The sequence below is a fragment of the Vigna unguiculata genome, chromosome 9 (genome assembly GCF_037176805.1).
Source record: "Vigna unguiculata cultivar grain cowpea cultivar isolate G323 ecotype 2 chromosome 9, ASM3717680v1, whole genome shotgun sequence".
NCBI lineage: Eukaryota > Viridiplantae > Streptophyta > Magnoliopsida > Fabales > Fabaceae > Vigna > Vigna unguiculata.
Genome location: NC_140800.1, coordinates 5066554 through 5093153, shown reverse-complemented (window position 1 = coordinate 5093153; position 26600 = coordinate 5066554). Strand labels below are relative to the sequence as shown.

The following is a 26600-nucleotide window of genomic DNA, read 5'->3' as shown; positions in this document are numbered from 1 at the left end:
TTTCTCTTACTCCTAACGATCCAATAAATGTATACGTATATTTCTCATTGTAACAGTTTTAATTATTTATTGTTTAAATTTAATTGCGATTCAGGTATTTTTATTTTACAAAGTCGTTTATAACTTTTCCGTAATTTTAGCACCTTAAATTTTAATTATCTATAATTTTGGTTTTGACATTTTAGGACATTTTAATCTCTTAATCTTTAACCAGACACAACTTCAACTCAATTTATTTTTAAAACTGAATAAAATGATTAAAAATTAAAAATTAAGGGATTTCTATCAAATTCGGTAGTATAATTATCTAAGCTTTATTCACTTGGGTAGATGGGTTAAGGGAAAGGGAAAGAATAAGTTTGAGTTAATTTGAGAGTGAAATGCATGTTATTTTTTTAAGGAATTTAGAGATGATTATAAGTAGATTTAAAAGTAAAGTTTGTGAGTGATTTGATTAATGTGACAGATAAAAAAATATTTTAATATATTTAAAAGAGAGATTATAATTTTGCCCTTTATGTAATAAGTAGTACAAATTAGTATTTGTATGAGTTTTAATCAATTTTTAAATTTTTTATTTAATATTACACAATAAATAAATAATTTACAAAATTTAATAAAATAAATTAATTATTTTCATAGTATTGAAATAAATTTTACCAAGCATAGAAGCAGGAGTATGCATCGAATTCGCAAAGAAGGGATCGATTCCACTCTCCCACTTGCCAGAAGGTTCCAACGAAGTCCAGCGAAGAGAAGATTAGTTCCAAAGCTTGAGGGGATTGGATCTGCATGTTTGGGATCGATTCCAAGATTCAAGGGATCTGTTCCAAGCTTCAAGATGCATGAAGAACGAATGGGATCAGTTCCAGGCCACTATAGATCGATCTACTGCACTGAAATTTCTCACATAGTCACCGCTGAAGCTGAACAACGTAGGTGCTATATTGGTACATGCAAACATGTAAATAATAAAACGGGACAATGGATAAAAGGGTCATTTGTTGCAGTCATCCTTCAAATTCGACCTGCACAAAGCGAGATCAGAAAAATCATCTATCTCCCAAATCACTGCAAACACTCGTCCATATATCATCCAAAATGAACATCATCCTTCCCTACTGATTCATCCTTTCGTTTACGCTGAAACAGAAAATTCTCTAAAACGAACAGACCTTAATTTCACTTTGTCGTGTTAAAAATAAAAGATGAATTGTAAATAATTGAACTAAAAAAAATAAGCAGTTAAAAATTGAAAAAAATAAAAATTGAATGAAAAAATTCGAAAAAAGAATTAAGAGCAAAATTTTTGGATATTATAAAATATAAGGAACGAAATTAAAATTACAACTAAAGTTAAGACTAAAATTTGTCCAGAAGAACATATCTTGTGTTACTATGAGAGAACATTCAAATCCATAATCAAAGTAATTGAGAAAATAAAATTAAAGTAATTAATATTCTTAACTAACTAGTTTACTTTACTCCGTCATTATTCCTCATTTGTTTCTTTGTTGACACGAAAGAGTTGGAAATCGAAAAGCTTAAAAAAACCATAGTTTTCAGTGTGTGTGTGTGTGTTTGTGCGATGGCGAAACTGAAGATAGGAGGAACGTGGGCAGGGGTGGTGGAAGAGGTGGACCTTCACGCCTGGACCCTCGCCATGCTCCGCGACTGCGTCGCCGAGCGATCCAACTCTCCGTCGCAGTCCATCAACCTCATCTGCGCCGGTAAGATTCTCCGAGACGACGCCGTTCCACCTCAAACCCTTTCCCAACTCGGCATAAAGAACAACGCTAAGATTCTCGCCACGCGCGCCTCCTCTCCGCAGCAGGGAATATCCCTCGTCGCGCAGGAAGAGCGCTGTTCCAGACTCGCGCGTATCAGGTCACGCGCCTTGCCGCGGTTTTAATTTCGCGAAAATTTTGGTTTACTTAGTTGGTTGCGTTTGCTGTGGACAGGGCTGCTGCGACTGCGATGGCGGAACGCCACTCGGATGGTGCGTTGCCGATTGAGGACTTCAATATCGAAGTTGAGGATCAGAGTGGACAGAAAGTGCGGTTAGGCTCTGAGACTGATCAAAGGTGTGTTGCACGTGTGAGCTTTTTGTGTTTGGAATTTTCGTTTTGAATTAGAACGTGAGGGTTTGGGTTCTGTGGCAGGGCAGTGATGATGGGACTGATGCTTCACGCGAAGGGGAAGAAACTTATCAAACAGGGGAATTACAAAGATGCGCTCGAAGTGCTTAGCATGGGAGAGGTTAGTTTTTATAGGTTAATGTTTTGTTGCGAATGTGTTTTTCTGATAAGCAAATTACACTGAAACTTATACACTGCTTTTGGTTTCTCTGAAATTCACTCTCTACACTTGCCTTTTAAACTTGTTGCAATGTACTTTTTGGATGAAAAAGAGTGTTGGGGTAGTGTAAGCCACTGATTCAAACAGTTAAGAGGGATTACTGTACGGGGGAAAAAGCAGGGTGAATTCCGGAGAATCGAGTCCTGAACTGCAATACTGCTGCTCGGTGTAACTCACCATCATTATGCTCAATGATACGTGACGAATAGGCACTGACTTATGAGCATTGTGTGGTGAAGGAAGTAGCCTTTGTCAGGGCAAGAGTTTGTGGTTATAGTTTCTGTGACATTTTTACTGTCTTTCTTTAACCTTGACATTTTGAGTAGTATTTTTGCTATATTATTATTATTATTTTGGCAGAAAATTACTTATATATAAATCATGAAATTGCGCGCATGGCCTCTCTTCCGTGTTGCTTGGATAGTGATTTTTTTTTATTAATTTCACTCTTAATTCAAAATTTCATTTATTTTTGCAGGAGTCGTTCTCTCTTTGTGATTCAAAAGTCATTGAGGTGAGTAATTTATTCAAACGTTATCCTCATTTGGGCCCATGAGAGAATTTTGTTGCAAATTATTTACTCAAGTAAAGAAATGGGGCATGATTTAGTCTAATTGTGTACTTATTTCACTGAAAACTGTGTTTTAGCTACCTATTCCTTTTCTTTTGCTGAAAATTACTTGTCGTTGGCAATATTTTGTTGCATGTATGCATTTTGTAATGAAGCTCTTTGATTGCTTAGGAAACAGATCTTTAGAGGGAATATAGGATTGAAATCCTCTGAAGTCAGAGACAGAGAAAATACGTAGTTATAAATATTTGTTGAAGTGTCAAAGTAGCAGATTTTGAGTGTTGATTCTTCTATTAATTGTTTATAACTGTATTTTTTCCTCTATAGTTCCCCCCACAAAAAAAAAAAAAAAAATTAGAAGAGCCAAATTTTTTAATACATATGTTTTTGTTTTGAGTCTAATACAAATTTTGTCTCTTCAGCTTATTGACAATGTTCCTATACTACAAATAGACATGGTATGGTGCTATTTTATGATACGAGACATCAGATGGCTCGCAGACGCAGGAAAGCGTCTTGAAATAGCTAGGATAGGAATTGAACGGGCTCATGGAAAGGATTCTCTTCGCCTGAGGCTCTTACAAGGTGGTCGATTTCCAGAACTTGCATTGTGAGTTGTTTCCCTTGCTTTTTCCCCCTTAAAACACTCAATATGTATGTGGTGAAATATAAATAGCTAATTTTTTTCTTCATCCTGTAAATGAATTTGTTTGGTTTATAGGCATTTGAGACTAGAGCTGCTTGAAGGGGTAGTGGCATATCATACTGGCCAGTTAGAGAAATCCAGAAAAGCATTAGCCTCTGCAAGAGCTAAGTTTGAACAGGTTTGTAAAAGTGCGATAAATTGGATAGAAGAAATATAGACAACATTTTACACATTTGTTGGAGTTAGACAAGAGTTTCAAATTTCCTTTTAAGTATTCTTGTCATATTGTCTTATATATATATATATATATATATATATATATTGTATAAACAATGTTATTTTTAATATACGTGTGTGTATACCATAATCAGAACTCATAATTATTTACATTATAAATTATTCTTAACATGATATAAATGTTTTATCCAAATTTTATATAGACTATTATATTTCTTTGCTAGTATGATATTATATTAACCATGTGGAAATTGAAAGACACTCTCAGCCTTACAGGAAGAGACTTTAATAGGAGCTGTCATTAGCAGGTTTCATGTGATGGGTTTGGACTATATGTTGATACAATAAAATTTCTCTGCCGTATCATAAAGATAATTAAATTTGTGCATCAGTTGACTTATCTCACTCTAGTTTAGCATGTAACCACCCCTAAGCTTGTAAATTACTATCTTAATTTTCAAAATCTTATATTGTTTTAGTTATGAATAATTTGTATGTATGTTACATCAGTTTCTCGTAGCTGTTGTCATATATGATAATCTTACAAAATGCACATTAAATTAGATGAAGTGGCTGAAGCTTGACCTTGTATAAGGAGTTTAATATTTAAAATTTTGAAGTTAACAGTAGATAGTTAGGATCCCTCTGGCTTCAAATGTTTTTGAAATTGATTGATATATACAGTTTTGTTTTGTATGACCCCTGCCTCGTTTTCTCTAGTAAGCAATGCTCTTTTCTGTTGCAGCTGCAAGTGTCAGATGAAGCCTTATCATTTGTTATGAGCATGGGCTATGTTGAACGCGATGCAAAGCGAGCATTGCGGATGAACAATCAAGATGTTGGAGGTGCCATTGATTTCCTTGCTGAGGAGAAAGCAAAGAAATTGCAAAAGCGGGAGGAGGATGTGAGGAGAAGAAATGAAATTAAGTGAGTTAATGTTTATCTGCTTTATTTTCTTTTTGTGTTTCTCTTTCTAAATAGCTTGTTCCCAGGGAACAAAAGCGATATGGAATGACACCCTTAAAGAAAGCTGTGGATCTAGAGAGATTGAATGAATTGGTCTCTATTGGGTAAGGGCTATTTATGTTCTGTATTGTGAGTATTGATATTTGTTCATGCGTATTGTAAACATTGGTCTATAAGGGGGGATACTTTTTTGGAACGTATTGTAAGTACCTAGGCTTGTGGCACTTAGAATTTATTTATTCGTGCCGGACATCTATCCTTGCATTAACATGATACTTAGCATGCATAACTTGTAATACTTGATACATAACATATGAGAGAGGATACTACTTCAGGGATGAATTTCAGGTTTATTCTTCTAGTATTATAATGCTGCTTTTGCATAATCGAACTAGTCATCAGAATTGACACTGCTATTCTGGCAGGTTTGACAAGGAGCTTGCTGCTGAAGCCCTTAGACAAAATGAAAATGATACTCAGAAAGCATTGGATGATTTGACGAATCCTGAAACTAATTCTGCTTTACAGGTTAGTATTTGTCTTAACAAAATTCTGTCACTTAAAACAATTTTCCTACTTACTATCATGAATATGAAGGTTGCGATCGAGTCAAGGAAAAGGAAGAGACAAAAACAAGCAAAAGATTATGAAATTGAGAAAGTTGTGCGAATGGGTTTTGATAGAGCAAGAGGTATACAAGTTTATACAGATATTCAAGTCACATTATACAAAGTTTTATGCATATATAGGGTTATTCTGATACTGCTGCTTCTTTGTAGTTGTTGCTGCTTTTGAGGCCGGAGGTGGTGTCGAACAAGTGTTGCTAAGACTGACAGCACAACCTGGGATTGAACCCAATACAGATTCAACGGGCACCTCCAATGGTGGTGCTACTTCATCTGCTCCATTACCTAACAATGTTAACTCTGATGATCATCTAAACACGACGGATGAGGTTGAAGACAGTAAAACAGAACGAGATAAAGAAATGGAAGATGAGCTCTCTGCAGATATTGCAAAAGCAGATGCCTTGGCTGATTATGACATTGAAGTTAATGTAGAAGGAGAAGCCATAACCGAGTACCTGGCCCTGCTTCAAACTGCTTCCCACTAGGAAAACAAATTATTTATAATAAAAAATAAAAAAATATTTAGAATAATATTGAGCAGTTTATGTAAATAGCAGGTTGATATAGATAACAACGTATTTGATGCTCGTGGGAGCTTGATGTAAATAGTATCATAAAAACTCCACCCAACGAGCACATTGTCCTTCCGCTGATAGATAACGAATTTGACGTGTTTATCTTATGTCATTTTTTTATGATTTGGTTGACATGTATGAAAAAAAAAATTGAAAAGTAAAATATTAAAATTACGAAAAACAATCATTGTGAGAACCTAAACTAGCCTAATTTTTTTTCATGTCTAACTTTAAGGATCAACTTCATTATTTGGAATTTTGTCGTTCTAATATATATATATATATATATATATATATATATATAAGGAATATTAAAAGAAATTACTTTCATTGCATTTCATTTACGTTCTTATGAACAACTTCATCGTCAAAGCCGGTAGATCATTTTCGTTTTTCCGTCTTCTTATTTTCTTAATAACCTTCTTTCTTTAGCTTTCTGTCCGTAATATCTTTTACAAATTTCGAAGTTATTTTTTTCTTTTTCCATACACAGATCCTATCTTCTAAAATGGTAACAAAACATGAAATGTTTATTCAAAATTTAATTTAGGGTAGGTTGTTTTACACTCTTAAAAGATTTTAAAATTTAATAATTAGATTCTTAAAATGAATTTTTCACATTTTTACTAGATTTTGTAAATTCAGAAATGTTATTCTCTCACCTAGTTCATAGTTTAGTTGGGTTAATTTTAAGTGAAGTCGTGTTTGACCTTATCTGTAATATTTTTTAGAAAGTATCTGAGATCGGTAACTTTCAGATTAAACTAATCCAGATCGATCAATTTGCCTCAACTGAAAGGCTCTCGCTAGGTGAAAAAGTAGGTTATGTATCCGATGGCTAGGGACACCTAGTTTCATCAATAAGGTGTTTCATGAGCAAAATTTACAAATTTTGTGAAGAAAAGGAAATGACGAAAGACCAACGTAGAGTGTGATTGAATTTTAGATGGAATACCCAAATCAACTCTCAAGTGTGATTAACACTTTTTAAATCCAGTTAAAAGAATATTCACCTCAAAATAAAATTAATTTAAGAATTACGACAAATTGTTTTTTTTTTTCACTCCCATTGAGTTGAACTCAAATTAATTTTCCAACGAAAATCCAAACACAGACAGTGGTTAATGTAGAATGGAAAAGACTAAAAGACGATAAGGAGAAAAAAACGGAGTGAGAATTAAAAAAGATAAATACCAGAAAGACTGGGAAAAGGAAAAAGAGAGCAGAAAATTTCAACGACCAATCTGAATTTGAACAAAAACCTAACTTTGTAAAACTTGTTTTCCATGATGGGAGACATGACCTAGTCTCCCACCTAGCCATAGGCTAATAGAAAATAGATGTTCCTTTACTGTAGAAAATACATGTCACTTACTTTCCCTACGGTTTTTTTCTGTACATTTATATCATTGTTCTAATTCTGAGTCATTATTTTCTGAATCTGTGACCATAACAATCTCCATGTTTAGGTTTTCTTGCCTCACTTCGGAACCCATGTGTTTCTTTGGGAGCACATTACAATCGATGGTGTGCCATACTGGTATCTCCTCTTGAAACAATCTGCCGAAACATTAATAGCATAAAACTTAGATATAGTGATGAGACAAAAAACTTCAAAGAAAGATGCGCAGAGGACTTACGGGTGCTTGCATAGCGTCGGACATTGCACTGTAAGTGCATACTTGCAAGTGGAAATCTCAGTGATTGAACTAATCATCGTTCTGGGTTCGGAGCATACAAACCTCACCTAAAATAAAAATATGAAATCAATATGATGAGGGAAGGAAGAAAAAGACCCAATTCTGCAATTTCATACCTCGGTCTCTCTTGGCCTATTTGTAAGATCACACATGGTTCCGTTAGTATATTGATGAGCATGATACCTGAAAGAATATTATATAATTACGTATTTGTTTTGATCATTCAGTCATCCACAGCATATATCATGTGAAACCATTTCTCCAAGTTAACCCAATTCTCGCACTTAGAAACAGACATCGATAAGGTACCTTTGAGATGCATCTTTTGAACGGGGATCCTTCAATGTAGAAATGTCGGAAAGATTTTGGTTAAATGCAGCTGTAGCCTCCGGATCATACTCTCCCAAGATAAACTCCTGGACGATCTGTGAAAAGGAAAAATTTACACTGATTAAGATACATGGATATATGATTTTACAAGTTTCTAAATAATAATAATAAAACATATCCACTATTATACAGTTGAACCTGCTAAAATGCACTTCGATAAAATTGAGAAACTAAAAGATAGGTCTTTTGAATGTACGATTTATAGACTAACTTCTACAATCAATAATTACGGCAAGGAAAATTGAACAAGGATGTTATCAAGAAATATTGGATCCTCTCCTTTTACGCAGGAACAAAAGTGTCCCATTAAGAGATAAATTTTCTTGTCCAGTGAGCAACATGCTTTATGTTGGGGAGTATAAATTTCATACAGATACACTGTATGTCTCTATCACACGTCAATAAATAAATAAATAAATAAATATATATATATATATATATATATATATATATGTGTGTGTGTGTGTGTAAGCGCGTAATCAGCAGTATCACTTTTGAACATTAGTCGTGTCCTGGTATCCATGTCAGTGTCGTATCCATATGTGTCTCAGTCAGTACTTCTTAAACTTATTCAAGAATGTAATTCCCCTAACAAATACATCATCACTTTGAGCTGCTGAAGAGAGGACGGAGCAAAGAGAAGTTTATACAAACACCCATGAAGGGCCAAAACTGAATGCAATCAAGAGGGTACCTTATCATCTTCCAAATGTAGTTGCCGCAACTTCTTTTGATAGCAAAATTCATATGACCACCAACCTTCTTGCTGCACATTCAAACACCCAGTAAGGAAATGATTTACAATAGATGCCATATGTTTAAATAAGACTCACCAAAACCCAAAACCCAAATACCCAGACCACAAACTTCATGAATAGTAATTAGTAAATCACCACTGGAAATAACTCAAATACTAACCCTGAGAAAGCACGGACCCTTTAATGCTTCTAGCAGTTCATCTGGTGTCTTCTGCTTAATCCGTTTCTCTGTTTCAACAATCATACTGCTAACATTGTGTTGGATAACAGGCTTTCCACTTTTTTCCTTTTCCACCTTAGGTAAGTAACAGATAAACTTCTGTCCATTTTTATCTGGTATTGTTATAGATTCCTGGTCATCATCCTGCAAATGAAGTATCACAAATTCTTATCAGCAGGTCATGAGATAAACATATATAAAGTTGAAATTGACTTTATCCTGAAAAGAAAAAATCCAGTTATGCCCAGAGGCTTAGAAAGGAACTTAAAAAGCCTAGTATGTTCGTTAAAAGGCAACCACCATAAATTGTGAGTTACTGAGTTGTCAGTCAAACTAGTTAAACTATTTTGGGTCTGTACTATTTATATTAGATTGTTTTGTTATAGAATTGATTTTCAAAGAACTGTGATAGAAATAACCAGTGTTGAAACAATTGATGTTTAAAAATAATTAAATTGTATTTGGGAATGATATGTTGAAAGTGAGTTTAGACTCTAGAAGAATTTAATCGCTTGGATGGTGAAGAAGAATCACTGACTGTGTATCGTAAACTAAGATGTTTTTAAAAATTTTGTAGGTTCAACCCTCAATCAATTATATTTGCCTTTAAAGCTAAAATATTTCCTTTCAAAGAACTCATACCATGCAATTAGATCCTAACATCTTCTCAACAAAATTAATTTCATCCACCTCAAAAATTAACCAAACACGATGCACACTAGTAAAGACATGTTTGTTTATCACAAATGAATGTTTGCAGTAAAACAAACAGGACATTTAATTCCTAATCCATCAAAAAGAACCATGCACTCTTATTTCCAATCTCTTCGATTAGTACTTTGGGTTTTCAGAACCAGTATTACCAAAATAAACTGTAAATATTATTCCAATCACAAACGTATTTGATCGTCCAAGAGACACACAATACTTATCCATGCATGAGAGTGCAAACTCCGTGAAAACCTCTACTTCCTTTCCAAAACCAAGGGGGCAGGGAACACTCACTTAAAGTGCAGTATAGCAACCCTAACAATAGTAAACATAAAGAAACTCACAGGGACAAAAGGGGAATCTTGGGGATGGAATTCGATATTGTATTTAGGTTCCCGTGAACGGCCACCGGCAGCAGCACCAGCACCAGCACCACCAAATATACTACCTGTTATGACAACAACAGAGAAAATTAAAAAAAAATGGAAAAGCTGAAAGAATTATGATTCTGAAATCTGAAGAATCGATGGCAATAATTGAATTTGAAACCCTAAGAAAGAATGGAGAAAGAAAAGATAATGACCTATATGAGCAGGGAAGATTTGTTCGGAGGCATAGGTGAAAGAGAAGAGAATGAAGAACAGAAAGAGTGGCCTCATCGTCTTCTTTACCCTCACAGATCACAACCAACCAAACCCAGCTCCGACGTCGTTTCCTCAGCACTGAACGAAAAGAAGTTCGAACCAGGATCACCGTGATGCCAAACCGTCCACGTCTACTCACCAATCCACGATTGCCACGTGTCACAATGGAATGGCCTTCTCATGTTAGATCATATATTCATATACTCTCTCACATGTTAAATTTTTTATACTGTTTTTGATTGGTGATTTTTTTTAAGTTTGATTTTTAATTTAATTCTTAAGATGTATCATTTACTTATGTTTTATTTTAAAAGAAAATAATATTAATCTGTTTAATTTTTGTTTTTTTCTACTAACGTTACATTTTTATAATATCATTGAACTGACGTGAAAAATTAATAGTTTTAATTTACTTTTGGTACAATGTAAAAACTTCATATTGTATTTTCTTTTTATCTCTCCAATATTAATTTACTTAATTTAGCTTAAGTATTCACGCATATATCAATATTTTATGGTTATTCCACCTAAGATAATAAAATTAAAAAGTTTAACTTTCTATAATTTTGATTAAGTGATAAAAATAATTAAGTACAAAAGTACGCTTTTTATCTATAATACACCTTTTTTCTTTGTTAAATTAAACATCGTACGATCTTGTTACTACTCTAATAAGAATTCATACGTGGATGTGTATATGATTTTAACCTAACATCATATTTCTATAATAACTCATACTTATTCTTATTTTATGTTATAGGGATTGTTCATTTCTTATATCTAATAAAGAGAATTCACTAAAAGATTATATTGTGTCAATGATCTTTTTAAAACTTGAATTAAAGTTATTTTGATTTACTAACTCTTTGTATTATCAACATTAGAAATCATTATCTACTAATATAGGTGTGCACTTTACGCTAAATATTTTGTCACAAGGGTGTGACTACTTCCACGATAGTGTGAGACATACTCATAAAAAATAAAATAAAACAATGAATAACTACAAGCATATGGTTGCTTTTACATGGGTATGAAGACACCTATCAAAAATTGTCCTAGAATTTTGACCATAAAAATTGTGGCTACATCTACATGGCTTTTAAGATTGTGCAAAATTTCACCAAGGATTTTACTAGATTATTTGAGTAAATCCACATGGATGGAGAGCTCACATCCATATTGAAAAATGTACAAAAAATTCTACGTGCCTCTTCATATATTTGGTTGAATTTTATCTTTATGAATATTTTAAATTGAGTAAGAAATATTTTATCAAAACCTAAAAAACTAAATCTCTTTAAAATATTGTTTGATTTGGAAAGTGGATACGAAGAAAAATAAGTAAATGAATTTGAAAGAATGAAAATGATATTTTGGTGTTGTTTGGATAAAGAATTAAAATGGATGAATGAAGGTATTTGAAGAGAAATTTTTCAAAATTTGTAAATAATGTGATTGGTGTGATAGATTAGAAAAATATTTTAATTGATAGAAATAGAAGATTACCAATATATTATTTTTTTAGAAATTTGTTATAAAATTAAATTTAAGTAATGAAAATTATATTAAAATAAAATTGAAATTATTATTAATTTAAAAATATTAAAATTACAAAAATAAAATTAAAATTTACAGAAGAGATTAGTAGAATAAATTTCTAATACATTTTCTTAAATAATAATTTTATATTATTATTATTATTTAAATTATTGTTAACCAAAAGTATATTAAATTTGACCTAGTAAATAAAATTTTTCCACGTAAAAAATTGTCTCAATTGTGTTGACCTAGGGAAGCACGGAATTTGTCATCACCACAATACAAAAGCCTCCATCCAAACACGGACTAAATGAGCTATGAGAAAAACAACCATTTTTATTAAGCTAATATCTATGAAGATGAATTTTGAAAAAAAAATGTCTAAATACCAAATTAAGATTCATATAAAAAACAATAAAATCTTTCTTGAATAATGACTTGATGTTACTTTTATTAAAAATGGTTTTATATAAGTCTTTAATATACCTAAATAAAATGAAATATTGACAAAATATAAAGGAGGAGTGATTATTTATAGACTTAATTAGTAGATTAATCTTATATTTAAACATAATTTATTTTTATTTTTATATTTTTCTCCTCCGTTAACTGGATTAGAAAATAAGTTTTTCAGTGTATTAAAATTCATCAAGTGTTGAGATTTTGGTGTTGTTTCTTTTCTATGAATTTGTGATGATTATGAATTTTGGTGACGTTGACTTTGTTCAGGAACTTGCTCCCACCCACTACTAATAAAGTGTCAGAGAAGATGAAATTGAAATGTAAAGTTAGTTGGGACACAAGACAGAAGGTGTAGGCACAAAAATGGAAAAAATCTAAACCCTTAAATTTAAATACATCATATCTAGATATACATATATCTATATAATATACTTTTTTTTAGTCGGTGTAATGAGATTTTTGGAATCCTTTTATCCATATTTTAGATTTTGGATCTGAAACTGATAATGGGATTTAGAAAATCAAAAATTATTGAAGGTAGTATATGTCTAACTTTTTTTTTTTTTGTATGAAAGATTATTCTTTGATATTTTATTATTAATTTATTTACTTATTATTATTATTTTAATTAACAAGTAATAATAAAATCTTACATGGTGATGATGTGATATGATGATACCTTTGCCTTTTATCTGCTTTTTCAACTAAAAGAGCCTTGTGGTCACGTGTGTGGTCTCCATCTTCCTCAAGCCATCTGAATAGCTTATAGTAAAGTTACAGATGAAGAAAAATATTTCATAAGACTATTTTTAATAATAGTTTTTTTTATAAAAGTTATATATAAATAAAAATGTAAAATAGCGTTAATGTTACAAATATAAATTATTTTAAGTTAAAACGAGATATATTTATTAATATTTGTAATTTTTAAACTTTTTATGGTAAAGTTCATATTATATTAATATTTCATTTATAAATAATTCTTTTCACGTAGTGGAACGCCATAACTTGAATAACCTTGAATAACCTTCTTTCCTTTACTTGAAAACATAAAAAGCAAATAAAAAATAAAAGTTATGATGGTTGTTGGTTAAGTAAACCGACAAATGAAAATCACATTCCCAGGATGATATTCCAATCCACCTAACTTCTTCGGATGATATTTTAGGAGGGTTATCTACGAAAGTGGGATCATTTTAAATAATATTTACGTATTAGGGGTTGTTTTTTTAAAATAGTTACATATATGATGCCAGATTGAATTTTTTTTATGTTCTAAATTTAGATAGTGTTCGGTTTTTATTAATACCAGTGTAAACACATATGCGATAATATATGTGTATGTATTTTTTATATATACACGATATTATATTAGTAGATAATAATATTATAAAATTATTAAGTTAATATATAAAATTAAATTATATTTATTAAAAAAGAAGTAGAGATAGACGATTTTATAAAAAACGGATAAAAATAATAGTCAATTTTCAAAAATTTAATAAATGATTATATTTTAAAGAGTAAAATTAGAATTTTGAAAGAGAGAATTATCTTTATATATTGTTATATATAATTTAATGACAAGACTATTATATTATATATTTTATGTTTTTTTTTATAATTTAACCACCCCATTAAATTGATTGGATCCAACTATAAACAAATATTTTTTAAGGAAAATAAAAATGCATAAATTTGTCCAAAAATGTAGATATAGTTTAACATTGAGATAAACAATGTTTATTCATCAGTGAAAGTTTAATTAAGTCAACCTGTGTTTTGGACTAACTTGACTCAATTAGGATTTGTGCATTATTGGCTCTATTTAGGTTTGCATTGACTAGTCTCGACCTTTAGCTGGTACCGACTTGGTTCACTCTCCAATCGGGGACAACTCGGTTTAACATTTGATCCGATAAGGCTCAACTCAACCTTTGACCCAAGATAACTTGGCTCAACCTTTGATCCAAGACGACTCTACTCAAAAATTCGGTCTAGTCCAACTTTGCTCAATCTTTGGTTGAGGAACACTAAACTCAACATTTAACCTAGCAACACAACTCGACTCAACTTTAACCTAGGTCAACTCGACTCAATTCTTCGATGTAATCCGACTTATCTCTACCTTCATATCAGACCAACTTGGCTATATTTCTCTGCTCAGGCCAAGTCGGTACGACCTTTGACCCGAATTATCCCGACTCGATTCTTTGATTCAGGCAGACTTGGCTTGTCCTTCAACCTTAGCCAACTTGGCTCAATTTTTTTGGCTTGGAACAACTTGGCTCGACTTGTGGTTCAGACCGACTTTACTCAACATGTGACCCAAACCAACTCAACTTAACATGTGTTCCATACCAACTCGACTCAACCTTATAACCCGGAGAGACTCGACTCAATCGTTAACCTAGACATACTTTGTTCTACCTAGGTCGACATGACTTGACATTCATCTTAAGCCAACTCAACTCAATCTTTTGTCCAATCCAACTATGATTGACCTTGGATCCAGGTCAATCGAGTCAGTTTACAAGATCTTATTATCTGTCATCGCTTAATATTTTATATTTATAATAGACACTGATACCATGAAGATATTGATTATGGAACAACTTTGTAACCTTCATATTTATGCAAAAAATGTTAGTTTTTCTTACTAACCATAATTTGTTCAAAGTATGCAAGAAACTTTTTGTGCAAGAAGCAAACCAATGCAACGATGTGATCATCCACTGATATGGCACGTAATTATCAATGGCACCTATATCAATCAATTATAATTCTAAGAAGTAAAATTAATTTACTAAAACTAATCTACTAATGTACTCTTAATTGTGAATATATAGCGTAAAATATGCCTTTTTCCCTAAAAAGGTTTTGTCAAGGTAATTTGAGTTTCAACTTTCTTGTTGTTCATTGTATGAATAAATTATAGATTAACAGAATTCGTACACGACTATTTTTATTTTTTCTTCTAAATTGACTAAATTTTTTTCTAAATTGATTGTATTATAAAAAAGATATTAAAAAAATTTAATATCATATTAGAAGTATTCAATTATATTAAATTTACTTTTTTACATGGATGAAATGTTTATGTAATATTATTGGTAATACTTTTAATTATTATCATTTTTTAAAGTTCTTCGTTCAAATTAAGATTGCTTAGACTCATTTTGAGATAAAATATTTTTCTAGTTGATTAGATTAATTATATTAAATTTAATTAATAATTAATAATTTACTTTAAAAGGTTAGGAGAGTAAATTAAAAATTGAAGACCTAACCTAAAGTCAAGTCAAATTTAAGTTAAGTTAGATTCAGCAAGAACCATGACAAATTTGTTGGATTGGACTTATGTCAATTTGGGTTGGGTCAGGACCTCCAATAAGGTTGTACCTAGGCTAAGCTGAGTAAGGTTAGGCCCAAGTTAAGCTGAATGAGAGTTGAATAATGTTAAATTAAGATAGGCTAAGCCAAGTAATTATAGGGCCAAGTTGGGTCAAATCAAGCACATTCATTTAAGGACAATCATGTATCTATTTCAATTTGGATCAACCTAGGCCTAATTTAGGCTAAGTCAACTTGACTCCATTTCAAGTTTGATCGAGATAGACCCAAGTGAGGTTTAGTCAAGTCAAGAAGGTCGTGTCAAGTTAACCAAAGTCCAAGCCGAGTCAAGTTAAAAGGGGCCAAAATTAGGTCAAGTTAGGTTTGGTCCATGTTAGACCAAGTTGGGATGGGCCCACATTGGGTTGAGTTAGTTGGATGCATATAGTTGAGTAAAGGTCGAGGAAAATTTGGGTGAGGCCAAATTTATTCAAGGTTAGGTTGCAATGTGAAGAGCCCAAGTTGCATTAGATCAAGTTACAGTTAGATACATTAGAGCATGTCAAACCTTTGTTATATTATGTTGGGTCGAGTCTAAGATAGACTATGATTAAGTTGGGTCTAACCTAGGTTAAACCGGTTCAAGTTAGGTTGAGCTCGTGTTAGTCTCAATCGGGCCTAGTCCAAGTCAAGATAGGTCAAATTGGAACAAAGTTAGGTTAGCTTGGTGAGACCAAATCGAGTCAAGTTCACTTTATATCGGGCTTTGCAAGTCAAATCCATATTGGGCTGGATTTAATTGAGTTGAATCCAAATCAAACTAATTAAAATCTTACTTTAAATCCAACTTAGAAATATTATGCAAATTGAATTTAATCTAATTTAAATTAGATTGAGAAAATCTAATTCGATCTTATCTACTTAAAATAATTCTATAAATATATTTTATTGAATTTTCAGAAATCCAATACATAATCATATTTACTTAAACATTTTAAGATAAATAGTTGGTTCAATGCAAGTATTGACATATTTTATTTTTAGTACAATAAAAAAAATTTAGTATCAATGCATAAACTTATTAATGTTATTTGAACTTTTTTAATGGATAAGATAATTAAATACAAGATTAGTCTTTAATTGTCGTGTGTTTATTAGAAAAATATTGCATATTAGCGTTAATATTCTCTCTAATATCTAATGACTATAAGTGATTAGTCTTTATTTTTTTAACTATAAGTAAAATATTTGAATATTTATTATAATGAGTAAACTATTAAGTCGATTCTTTATTTTATTTTAACATTATAAAAGAACTATTAAAAAAGAAACATGAAAAAGAGAAGATAAAAATGGTTTTACTTCATCTTGTTAAGGATAGCAAATGATGAAAAAAAAAAAAGTAAAACGATCATACATTTCTTTGCATCCACTTACCTATATTTTCGTTTATCTTTATATTAATCTATGTCTCATACAACCATCATATTAAAAATATTATCCGATGATGTATTGCAAGATTCAATCCCATTTTTGTTTCCAAAAAGATTTTCGGTTCTTATAAAACACATTTGATTTGAGTTTTCATAATTTGGATAAATTATTTGTAATCAAAATAACACTTTTACTTTAACTTTTATTTTTTTAATTTTTTCTTCACTGAATTTTGCAATCAGATTTTCCCCAAAAGATCATTAACTTTTGAACACTTTTTTTTTTCCGTGGAGTGTGGAACTAATTCCCAATATTTCACGCATAGCCATTTGCTTTTTAGATTTATCCAAAACACACATCCTTTACATGATTGCTAAACTCATGTTAATCAAAGATAATGGTGCCAATCAATCTAATAACAATCCATGCTTCAATAATATTGAACTATATCTCACTTTTTTCTTTTTCTTTATTGACTTTAGATATGTGACAAATGGAGAATGAATCTCACTAGATCATGTAATGAGTGGCCATATATAAAATGTCATAAGTATAGATAATGTTATATTTTAAAAATTTAGATGACAAAAATAAATATATACAATTTTTAAATAGGTATATAGTTGTTTATTTATTTATAACTTTCTTAATTTATATATATCATAGTTATTATATTCTTAAAATAATGGAATGAAAACATAACTATAAATAAAAAATTGAAAGAGGAAAATACAGTGATACACTTTGTGAGACACCAACTAACATGAATGACCTTTCCATTATATATGCCAAAATATAAAAAATAAAAAAACTAACAAACTGATGGATATGACATAAAGGTCAACATGTTTGTGCCACTTCACACTAAGGTTGTCCTAAAGGAAAGGATTAATTAATTAATTCATTACAAAATTTTGCATGGTGGGACCCACCAACAGATTTTGTTTTTTTTTTTTTTTCTTCAAGAATTTAGGGAATTAATTAGAGAGTGATGGAAACTAATTCCCCAGGGATATTGTATTGCATTGCATTGGATTGAAATTTTCGGTTCAGACAACAAATTCGGCATTATCTATCTTTTTCTCTTTTTTCTTTTCTCCTTTTTTATTTTTTCATTTGTGGCGTTGAGGTGAAGGGTGGGGAAGAAAATCCAATACTTTTTTCCAGAGGGACGAAGGAACAACGTAACGTTATGATGGTTTGGCTTTCTTCCATTGCTCGCATTTCAGACTTTCTCGCTCTCTCTTGGTGTTTGGATTTCCTTCCCAAAGCTTGAACCTTTTCCCCTGAATTTGTCACCCTGATAAGATTTTCGTTGTTACCGAATTCTGGGTCTTTTTTTTTTCTCTCTTTTCAATCCCTTTCTGTGATATAACCAAAGGGTAATTTCCTTCACCTTCAAATCTGAGTTGGGTTGTCCTTGTCCCCTCTCTGAGTTGGGATTTGTATCAGCAGAAACAAATCCTGATTTGGAGAGAAGGGTGGTGCATTTGTATTCCCTGAACCCAGCCCAGTTGATTCTTCAGTAATTTCAACTTTGAGGTTTTGAGCATGTTTCCTCATAGTTGCTGCCACTGTTATATATATAAAGCTGGTTATCTTGGTTAGGTGATTCTTATATCAACCTGACAGTTGTATCTTTTCCATTGTTTCCTTCTGCTATGTTCATAGGTTTTTGTGAAGCTCTTTCCTATTAAATTGTCTTTTTCTCTGAGGAGGGCTTTGCGTTTGGTTTTAGATTGGTTATCTTGGGTGTGAAATTGATTCATTGGAAAAAAAAAGAGCCTCCTTTTCTTATGTTGTTGAGTGGATTGAACTGTTGTGGACTAGGAGGAGTGGTATTTTTGATTAGTTTATTTACTGTTGGATTATTGGGTTCAAAATGGGGAAGAAAAAGAATCAGGTAGGAGAAACAAGTGAAGGTAGAGGAGATCATAAGAAGACAGAAGATGAAAGCTCCAGATCATATGACAACGATACTTTGGCGTTTATATCAATGGCTCAAGAGTTGAAGGATGAAGGGAACAAGCTGTTTCAGAAGCGGGATGTTGAAGGGGCTTTGGCAAAGTATGAGAAGGCCATGAATTTGCTTCCAAGAAATCATGGAGATATTTCTTATTTGAGGAGTAACATGGCTGCGTGCTACATGCAGATGGGTCTTCGTGAGTATCCTAAAGCAATCAATGAATGCAATTTGGCTCTTGAAGTATCACCAAAATATAGTAAAGCTCTGATGAAGAGGGCAAGGTGCTATGAAGCTTTAAATAGGTTGGATTTTGCGCTGAGAGATGTTAGCACTGTTCTGAAGATAGAGCCAAATAATGTAATGGCATTGGAGGTCTCGGATAAGGTGAAGCAAGCTCTTGAAGTTAAGGGATTAGTAGTAAATGATACGGAAATTGAGTTGCCTCCAGACTATACCGGACCTCCTGATTTACGTCTGGAAAAAGTTGACAGAGAAAAGATTTACAGGAAGAAGAAAAGCAAAGAGAAGGTGAGGTCTACTGATAAAATTGAAGAAAAGCAAGCTGAGGAGAAATTAGAAGAGAATAAAGCTGAGGACAGTCGGAAAGATAAGAAGGCTAAGAAATATAAGAAGAAGAAGGCCAAGGAAAAAGATGTTGAGAAAAAAGATGATGTTAAGGAAGTTATTGAGGAAAAGAGTAACGGTAGAAGTGAAGATATACCTAAGAAAGCAGCAAAACTTGTTTTTGGTGAGGATATAAGATGGGCTGAATTGCCAGTTAATTGCAGCCTCTTTCAGCTTAGGGAAATTATTTGTGATCGTTTCCCTAGACTGGGAGCAGTTCTTGTCAAATATAAGGACCAAGAGGGTGATCTGGTCACTATCACTTCTGATGAAGAATTAAGGTGGGCTGAAACAGGATCACAGGGTTCTATACGGCTGTACATAGTGGAAGTTAATCCTGAACATGATCCATTCTTTGTGAAGCTTAATGCAAAGAGTGGAGAAAAGGTTAGTATTGCTAATTCTCCTGTGAATGGATCTGTTGTGAAGGCAAAGAACATTATTAGCTCATCTTGCATTGAGGATTGGATAATTCAGTTTGCACAACTGTTCAAGAACCATGTTGGGTTGGAAGCTGACAGATATTTACATTTTCATGAATTTGGTATGAAGCTCTATTCAGAGGTTGTGGAGGAGACAATTATAAGTGAGGAAGCTCAAGGCCTACTTGATGTTGCTGAAGGTAAGTTCCAAGAGATGGCAGCTCTAGCATTGTTGAATTGGGGAAATGTGCATATGTCCAGCGCAAGGAACAAAGTTTATTTTACTGGAGATTCTTCTAAGGAGCATTTGCATGAACAAATCAGAAGTTTGTATGAATGGGCACACGAAGAATATGAAAAAGCTGGGGAGAAGTATGAAACAGCCATTGAAATTAAACCAGATTTCTATGAAGGCTTCTTGGCCCTAGGCCAACAGCTGTTTGAGCAAGCCAAGCTTTCTTGGAATTATGCACTCTGTTCTAAGGTAGATTTATCAACATGGTCCTCCTCCACTGAGCTTCTTCAGCTTTACAACAGTGCTGAGGATAGTCTGGAGAAAGGAATGCTTATATGGGAAGAATCAGGAGAGCAGAAGTTGCTGGAAACTTCCAATCCGAAGGATACTTTATTACATTTAAAGGACATGGGGTTGGACCAACTATTCAAAAATATGTCAGCACATGAAATTGCTTCACAGGTGGCTGATACGAGGTCGCAAATGAATCTTCTGTGGGGTACCATACTATATGAGCGCTCAATTGTGGAATTCATGTTAGGGCTACCAGGATGGAATGAAAGTCTTGAAGTTGCAGCTGAGAAGTTTCAACTTGCTGGAATTTCTACAAAAGATATATCTGTAATGTTGAAGAATCACTGTTCAAATAACTTGGCTGTAGACGGTACATTTTCTTTCCTAGTTAGAAAATTTATAGCTGAACAGATATGTATTCATATATACTTACAACTTTCCCAACAGGTCTTGGATTCAACATTAATGAAATAGTCCGACCATGGAATGAGATGTACAACGCTAAAAAGTTGCAGAAAGGTGTTCCATCATACCGTTTGGAGCCCTTGTTTAGAAGAAGAGTATCTAAAACATTCCATGCCTTTGAGCTTGAATGAGTTGCATCGTTTTCTGCAAGTTGTTGAGGAATAACAGAGCCAACATCCACATGGGTTGCTTCTGTGACCGAAATGCTATTGTCTTCATGAAGGTAACTGAGAGTCCTATGTTATTTCTTTTTGTTTTAGTAGTATTAATTGTCCCTGCTTATTAGTCTACACCTTTTGTTCTCTTTTTGTGTACATGTTTGTGGAATGAGACTCTAGGGGCATCTTGCAAAAGTATCTTATAGATTTTAGCATTGATAAGTAACTGTAGATTATTGGTGTTAGATTTAGCTGGCGAAAATTATTGTCTTTGTGATCATCGCAGTAAATTGAGAATTATGCTTGAAGTTAGGTACTGATTAGTGCCTCAAAAAATAGCAATTTCTTTTTGGCACTGTTTTGACATTTACTATCTGCCTTCTAATTATGAATGAAGTCTTGTCATTGATTATCGATATGCAATGTGTTGAAGTTTTGTAAATTTCATGCTTATCTTTTAGAATCACTTCTGCAATCTATTTTTAAAATGAACAAGCTGCTCTGTACATATCCTTTCTTTATAGCATAAACATTTGTTGACCATATACAAGAGGTTTTCATATGAAGTTACTAGCAAGGACTTCAATACACAAAACCCATTTCTCAATAAAGGATTTTAGATTGCTATATCTTCACCAGAGGAAGATTAAATATTATTTGGAAGAAATACTTTCACAAGAATCAAGCACAGTTTAATTGAAATTAACTTGCCAGAACTAGGTTATAAATTTATAGCCCAATTCTTCTGCATGAATCTTTGAGAAATAATGTTAAAGAACTTGATATTCAGTTGAATCAATTGTAGAGCAGGCTGATTTAATGAAAATGAATTTGTTTATGTGATGACATCAAGCCTTTGCTTCATTAGAGCACAGTGTGTTACCTTGAAGATTAGATGCAAAGATGTTTTGAACATATATAGTTTGTGTTGTAAATTTTACATTAAGGAAAATAACAAACTTTTGGAAACATCTGAATGTTTGTAATAGTAATAATATATGCCGGCGATTTGGAGAGAAAGTGAAGAAATCCTAAATCAGAAATTTTGACTGTGGTGAAATAAATTATGAATTTATGGACCTAATAATCTGACATTAGCGGTTTAATATTGTGACTACATTCTAAGATCTTAACGTGTACATACATGCACCAACAATTTTCAGTTTTTATTTGTGAGGCATCTGAGGTAATTTTGTGATTATTCTTTCCCATACTCTGGAAATAGATGATAAAGGTATTTTGACTACAATACAATCGGGCATTTCAAGGCTTTGGACTCTCAAGATTTTTATTTCTATAATTTGCTATTTTGTAGATTTTCTTCCATCAAGTTATACTTACTAAAGTTTACATTATCTTATAAATGACTTCTGCAATTTAAACGATTGTATATATACCTTGAATATTTGTTGTAGTTTGCTGTTTTGTTTCTAGGCGACAATCATGCAGGTTTTATTTTACTTGAACTTCGTATGGAAATAAAAAATTATTTTATTGATAATAATTATACCAAATACATTCTTATCATCTCTATTTATGATAATCAAATTCTTAAAAATAAAGAAATAAAGTATGCTGAGATGAATGGAAAGATTCTACATATATGTATGTTTCTTTCTAATCACTATGGATACATTGAGGATTTTTTTATTTTATTTTAATAATCTGCTATGTACAACATTGCCCTTCAAGTTGATATATGAATATATCAATCATTCCGAACTTGCCTACAAGACAAGGGAATCTGCCCTAGAAAAGACCTTTTGTGAACATGTTCGTTATTTGAAGTCCTTAATGGACATAGGTTGTGACCACAAAACATTTGTTAAGATTACCCTTGATAAAATGAGTGTCAATTTCAATATGTTGGGTTCTATCATGTACTGGATTAATGACAATGCTTTGGCTAACTTGTTATCACAATACAATTAATGTCAAACTTTATTTTTCGGTTATCTAGTATAATTTTTATCAAGAGCCTTTCACAATAACCCCTTTCTTGGGCTTGACTTCAACTATTTAAGAATTTTTGTTAGCTATTTGCATGTATGTTTATCTTGGATCTTGTATAAATTGACTTACTACACTAACTGCATAAACAATATTTGGGCTCATGTGTGATTAATAAATAAGTTTTCCTCCCAATATCTGATATTGAGTCTTGTTATGATTATAGCAATAAAGAACTGATCTTATGAAATTAATAATATCTATATATTAGGAACCTTTTACTTAGTCTCATATCATATCTTTATTATTAAAGGATATCAAATTTCCTCTACTTATTGTATTGCTTCCTTTTTCTCAATATAAATGAAGTTCCCATGTTGTTTTAGAAACACAATTTTAGCTATATGTTTCTCTCTTTCCTAGATTTTAACATGATATCTAGAGTATTTTTCAAAAGGTTTAAATATGTTTTTAGTTTCTAAATTTAGACGCATAATTAGAATTTGTTGCTGTTTCAAATTTTGATACATCTTGATCCTTAAAGGTCCTCAAACTTTTAAGAATGGACGGATACAATCCTTTTAGCCCAACAACGTTAACTTATTTTGACGTGTTAAACCACATTTCAGGTTGTGTTTGAATTGTTTACACTATTTGACACATTCTAATTCAAATGATAGCATGAAATGCCCTTTAACACAAAGAAAAAGATAATGTCGTTGGGTTATAAGGAGAATTCAATGACACTAATAAAAATTCAATGTTTATTAAAAAGATTGTTAGATTAAACATATTGAGAAATAAGATATTTAACATATGATTTTTTTCCTTTTTCTCAATGCAATGGGTAAATTCTTAATGATACTTACCTCCTTACTTTTATCTCTAGGGATCCTCACCTGTAAGATAGACAACTCTTCTTACTTTGGAATCAAAGTGGGTTATTTCCTTCTTTGATAATCAAAGTAGGTTGTAATCACAAAATCACAAAAACTAGACAAGGTTGACTTGGCATTAGGGAGGAAAGGGAACAAAAGACAATAAAGAGTCAATAAGACTAATGCCATTTAGGACACCAGTGGGTAACCATTCTTCCCTTTTGCAACCTCGTTTTGTTGTGGAGTGTTTACATATGTTAGTTCACAAACAATACTATTATGAGACAAAAGTTTGTAGAATTCATAATTCACATAATTAGTACCATTATCAAATCTAATTCTTTTGACATTTTTTCCATATTGATAATACGGAACTAGATAACAAAGATATGAAATACCTCAAATTTCCCTCTCATAATCTATATTCATGTAATGAATACAATCCTCAATAAAAGTAACAAACCATTTTGATAAAAAAATATATTCTAAAATAGTTCTCCAAACATCAGGATGAATTAAATCAAATAGAACACTTCTTACCACATATGGGATAAGATGCATGGTGATGCTTTAATAATTGACAAATATCACATTTAAAAGACTTAATAGACTCTTTAGTAAATAGATGAAGGAACTATGATTTGATAAGGTTGAATGAGAAATGCCCAAGTCTTATATAATAAATCCATGTTTGAAAACTTGTCCATGTTTTTGATGTTGCTTGCCGCATTGTGACCTTTATTTTGTTATGGTCCTTGGATTCCAACAGATACAACCCAATCTAGTCCTTTTAGCAATTGAATTCATCTTTTTTGTGGCAAGGTTCTGAAATACATAATAAGAAGAGAAAAAAGGTTGCTAAATAGTTCAAATCTTTTGTAACTTTCTGCACAAATATAGGACTACTACTGGTCAGTTGTTGGACATATTAAACATCCTTTAATACATTAGTTGTTTCTGAAGTTATATTTCCAGATCTGCATTAGTACACTATCACCACTTTTGACTAAAAGGAGTTGTTCTCTAGTCATGTGATCAGTTGCTCCTGAATCAAGAATCCAAACACCTTAAGACATAAGATCAATTGTATTGAATGTACTGTTACCTTTTATGGACAAGGTATATGATCTATACCTAATCCGGAGTCCACATATGGATGTCTGCATTTGTTGCAGAAAGGTTAATCCAGAATGAAAGATTTATATTTCAGATTACCTAATCCAAGTTTAAAAGGGATTTAGGTTTTGAGATGGTTGAGGATGCAGAAACAAATAGCCATTTTTGTATGCTATTGTACTACTCAACTGACATGGTTTTCCATGCAACCTTTAGCTATGTGCATGATTGATACTGTTTGCTGCTACTAGCTTCTTTTCTTTGCCCTCTCTGTTCATAAAATATGGATTATACTTTATCATCTTTGTTGGCTTATTTTGCAGGTTTCTTTGCCTACTATCTTTAGTCAACACTGTAGTTATAGAAAGAAACTATCTTTCACAAGAATTTAAAAGTTTGGGAGATTCTTGACAGGTGGGGAAGATGGAGTTGCAGAAATTACCTTTTAGTTACTTTCTGCCTTTGCTCACATTTCCTTCCCTTTATGGTTAGATTTATAGTGGCCTGTAGGAAATTAAAGTTATACTGAAAGAAAGTTGGAGCTTGTTTCTCTTGTTCAATAGTTTATCATATGTAACTACTTGTTGAATTAGTATTTCTAACTACATGAGGTTTCCTTGTACTAAATTATTCAACTTGCTGCACATTCTGCTCATAAAGTTAAAGGGAAAAAGGCATTTTAAATTTGTTTGAAAGGAAAGAGTAGCAGATTTTAATTCTTACATCTTCATAATTCATTCACAAAAAAATTGTCCCTTTGAATTTGGCTCAGTAATTTTGGTTTTTTAACTGTTAGTCAATTGTTGTTTTCTGTAGATTAACATTTGTCATTTAAATTTTCTGTTTCTGATATTTCACCAATTCTCATAATTGCCAGACTGTAAGTTAATTGAAATCGAAGCCAGTAAGAAAATTGTATGAATTAAATTTTGACATATTTTTTGGGATTTATAATATAATGTCATTAACATTATACCATGGACTATTTTCTAACACTTTTTAGAAGAAATTAAGCTAGATTTTTTTGTTTAGGTAATATCATACTCATATCTCTTATACTTATTATTATTATTATTATTATTTTTAAGGAGATTATAGGTATATTACAGTTTTCTTCAACAGAGAAAAAAAAAACATGCTAGTGTCTCTTAATTTAGTTACAATAAAGAAAATAAAGACATTGAAGAGTAATGGAACAAGAGATTTAAGTATCACAACCTCATTTCAAAATATTAGATTTGTGGTATTTTCAGAAAATGAAAAATTGCAAAGTATATAATATTACTTACGTATAGAAAATTCATAGTTTGATCTGT

General features: G+C 32.0%; 3 protein-coding genes across 3 annotated transcripts; 2 read left to right on the top strand and 1 right to left on the bottom strand.

The window, feature by feature from the left end:
• Positions 1-1511: 1511 nt before the first annotated feature.
• NUB1 (ubiquitin-associated (UBA)/TS-N domain-containing protein) lies at positions 1512-6089 on the top strand. Its single transcript, XM_028049451.2, has 11 exons — positions 1512-1887; positions 1962-2084; positions 2163-2259; positions 2837-2872; positions 3352-3539; positions 3651-3753; positions 4558-4739; positions 4805-4882; positions 5204-5306; positions 5376-5469; positions 5558-6089. Exons 1-11 carry the CDS (start codon positions 1589-1591, stop codon positions 5890-5892), a joined length of 1638 nt encoding a protein of 545 aa, XP_027905252.1. The 5' UTR covers positions 1512-1588; the 3' UTR covers positions 5893-6089.
• A 1120-nt stretch (positions 6090-7209) lies between these two features.
• OS9 (ER lectin-like protein) lies at positions 7210-10580 on the bottom strand. Its single transcript, XM_028046071.2, has 8 exons — positions 10345-10580; positions 10106-10209; positions 8991-9194; positions 8767-8838; positions 7992-8107; positions 7799-7865; positions 7623-7729; positions 7210-7542 (listed from the first exon to the last, which is right to left on the bottom strand). Exons 1-8 carry the CDS (start codon positions 10418-10420, stop codon positions 7389-7391), a joined length of 900 nt encoding a protein of 299 aa, XP_027901872.1. The 5' UTR covers positions 10421-10580; the 3' UTR covers positions 7210-7388.
• An 8220-nt stretch (positions 10581-18800) lies between these two features.
• LOC114164036 (protein PHOX1-like) lies at positions 18801-25984 on the top strand. Its single transcript, XM_028048497.2, has 3 exons — positions 18801-21087; positions 21165-21405; positions 25608-25984. The coding sequence occupies exons 1-2, from the start codon at positions 19059-19061 to the stop codon at positions 21311-21313; spliced, it is 2178 nt and encodes a 725-aa protein (XP_027904298.1). The 5' UTR covers positions 18801-19058; the 3' UTR covers positions 21314-21405; positions 25608-25984.
• Positions 25985-26600: the final 616 nt, after the last annotated feature.

Coding starts and splice junctions, on each gene's coding strand:
- NUB1 (XM_028049451.2), top strand. CDS start 1,589: ATGGCGAAACTGAAGATAGGAGGAACGTGGGCAGGGGTGGTGGAAGAG. Junction 4,740..4,804: donor AGGAGAAGAAATGAAATTAA/GTGAGTTAATGT, acceptor GCTTGTTCCCAG/GGAACAAAAGCGATATGGAA. Junction 5,470..5,557: donor GGGTTTTGATAGAGCAAGAG/GTATACAAGTTT, acceptor GCTTCTTTGTAG/TTGTTGCTGCTTTTGAGGCC.
- OS9 (XM_028046071.2), bottom strand. CDS start 10,420: ATGAGGCCACTCTTTCTGTTCTTCATTCTCTTCTCTTTCACCTATGCC. Junction 9,195..10,105: donor AAGATTCCCCTTTTGTCCCT/GTGAGTTTCTTT, acceptor CTTCATTTGCAG/GATGATGACCAGGAATCTAT. Junction 7,730..7,798: donor ATAGGCCAAGAGAGACCGAG/GTATGAAATTGC, acceptor TTTTTATTTTAG/GTGAGGTTTGTATGCTCCGA.
- LOC114164036 (XM_028048497.2), top strand. CDS start 19,059: ATGGGGAAGAAAAAGAATCAGGTAGGAGAAACAAGTGAAGGTAGAGGA. Junction 21,088..21,164: donor AAATAACTTGGCTGTAGACG/GTACATTTTCTT, acceptor CTTTCCCAACAG/GTCTTGGATTCAACATTAAT.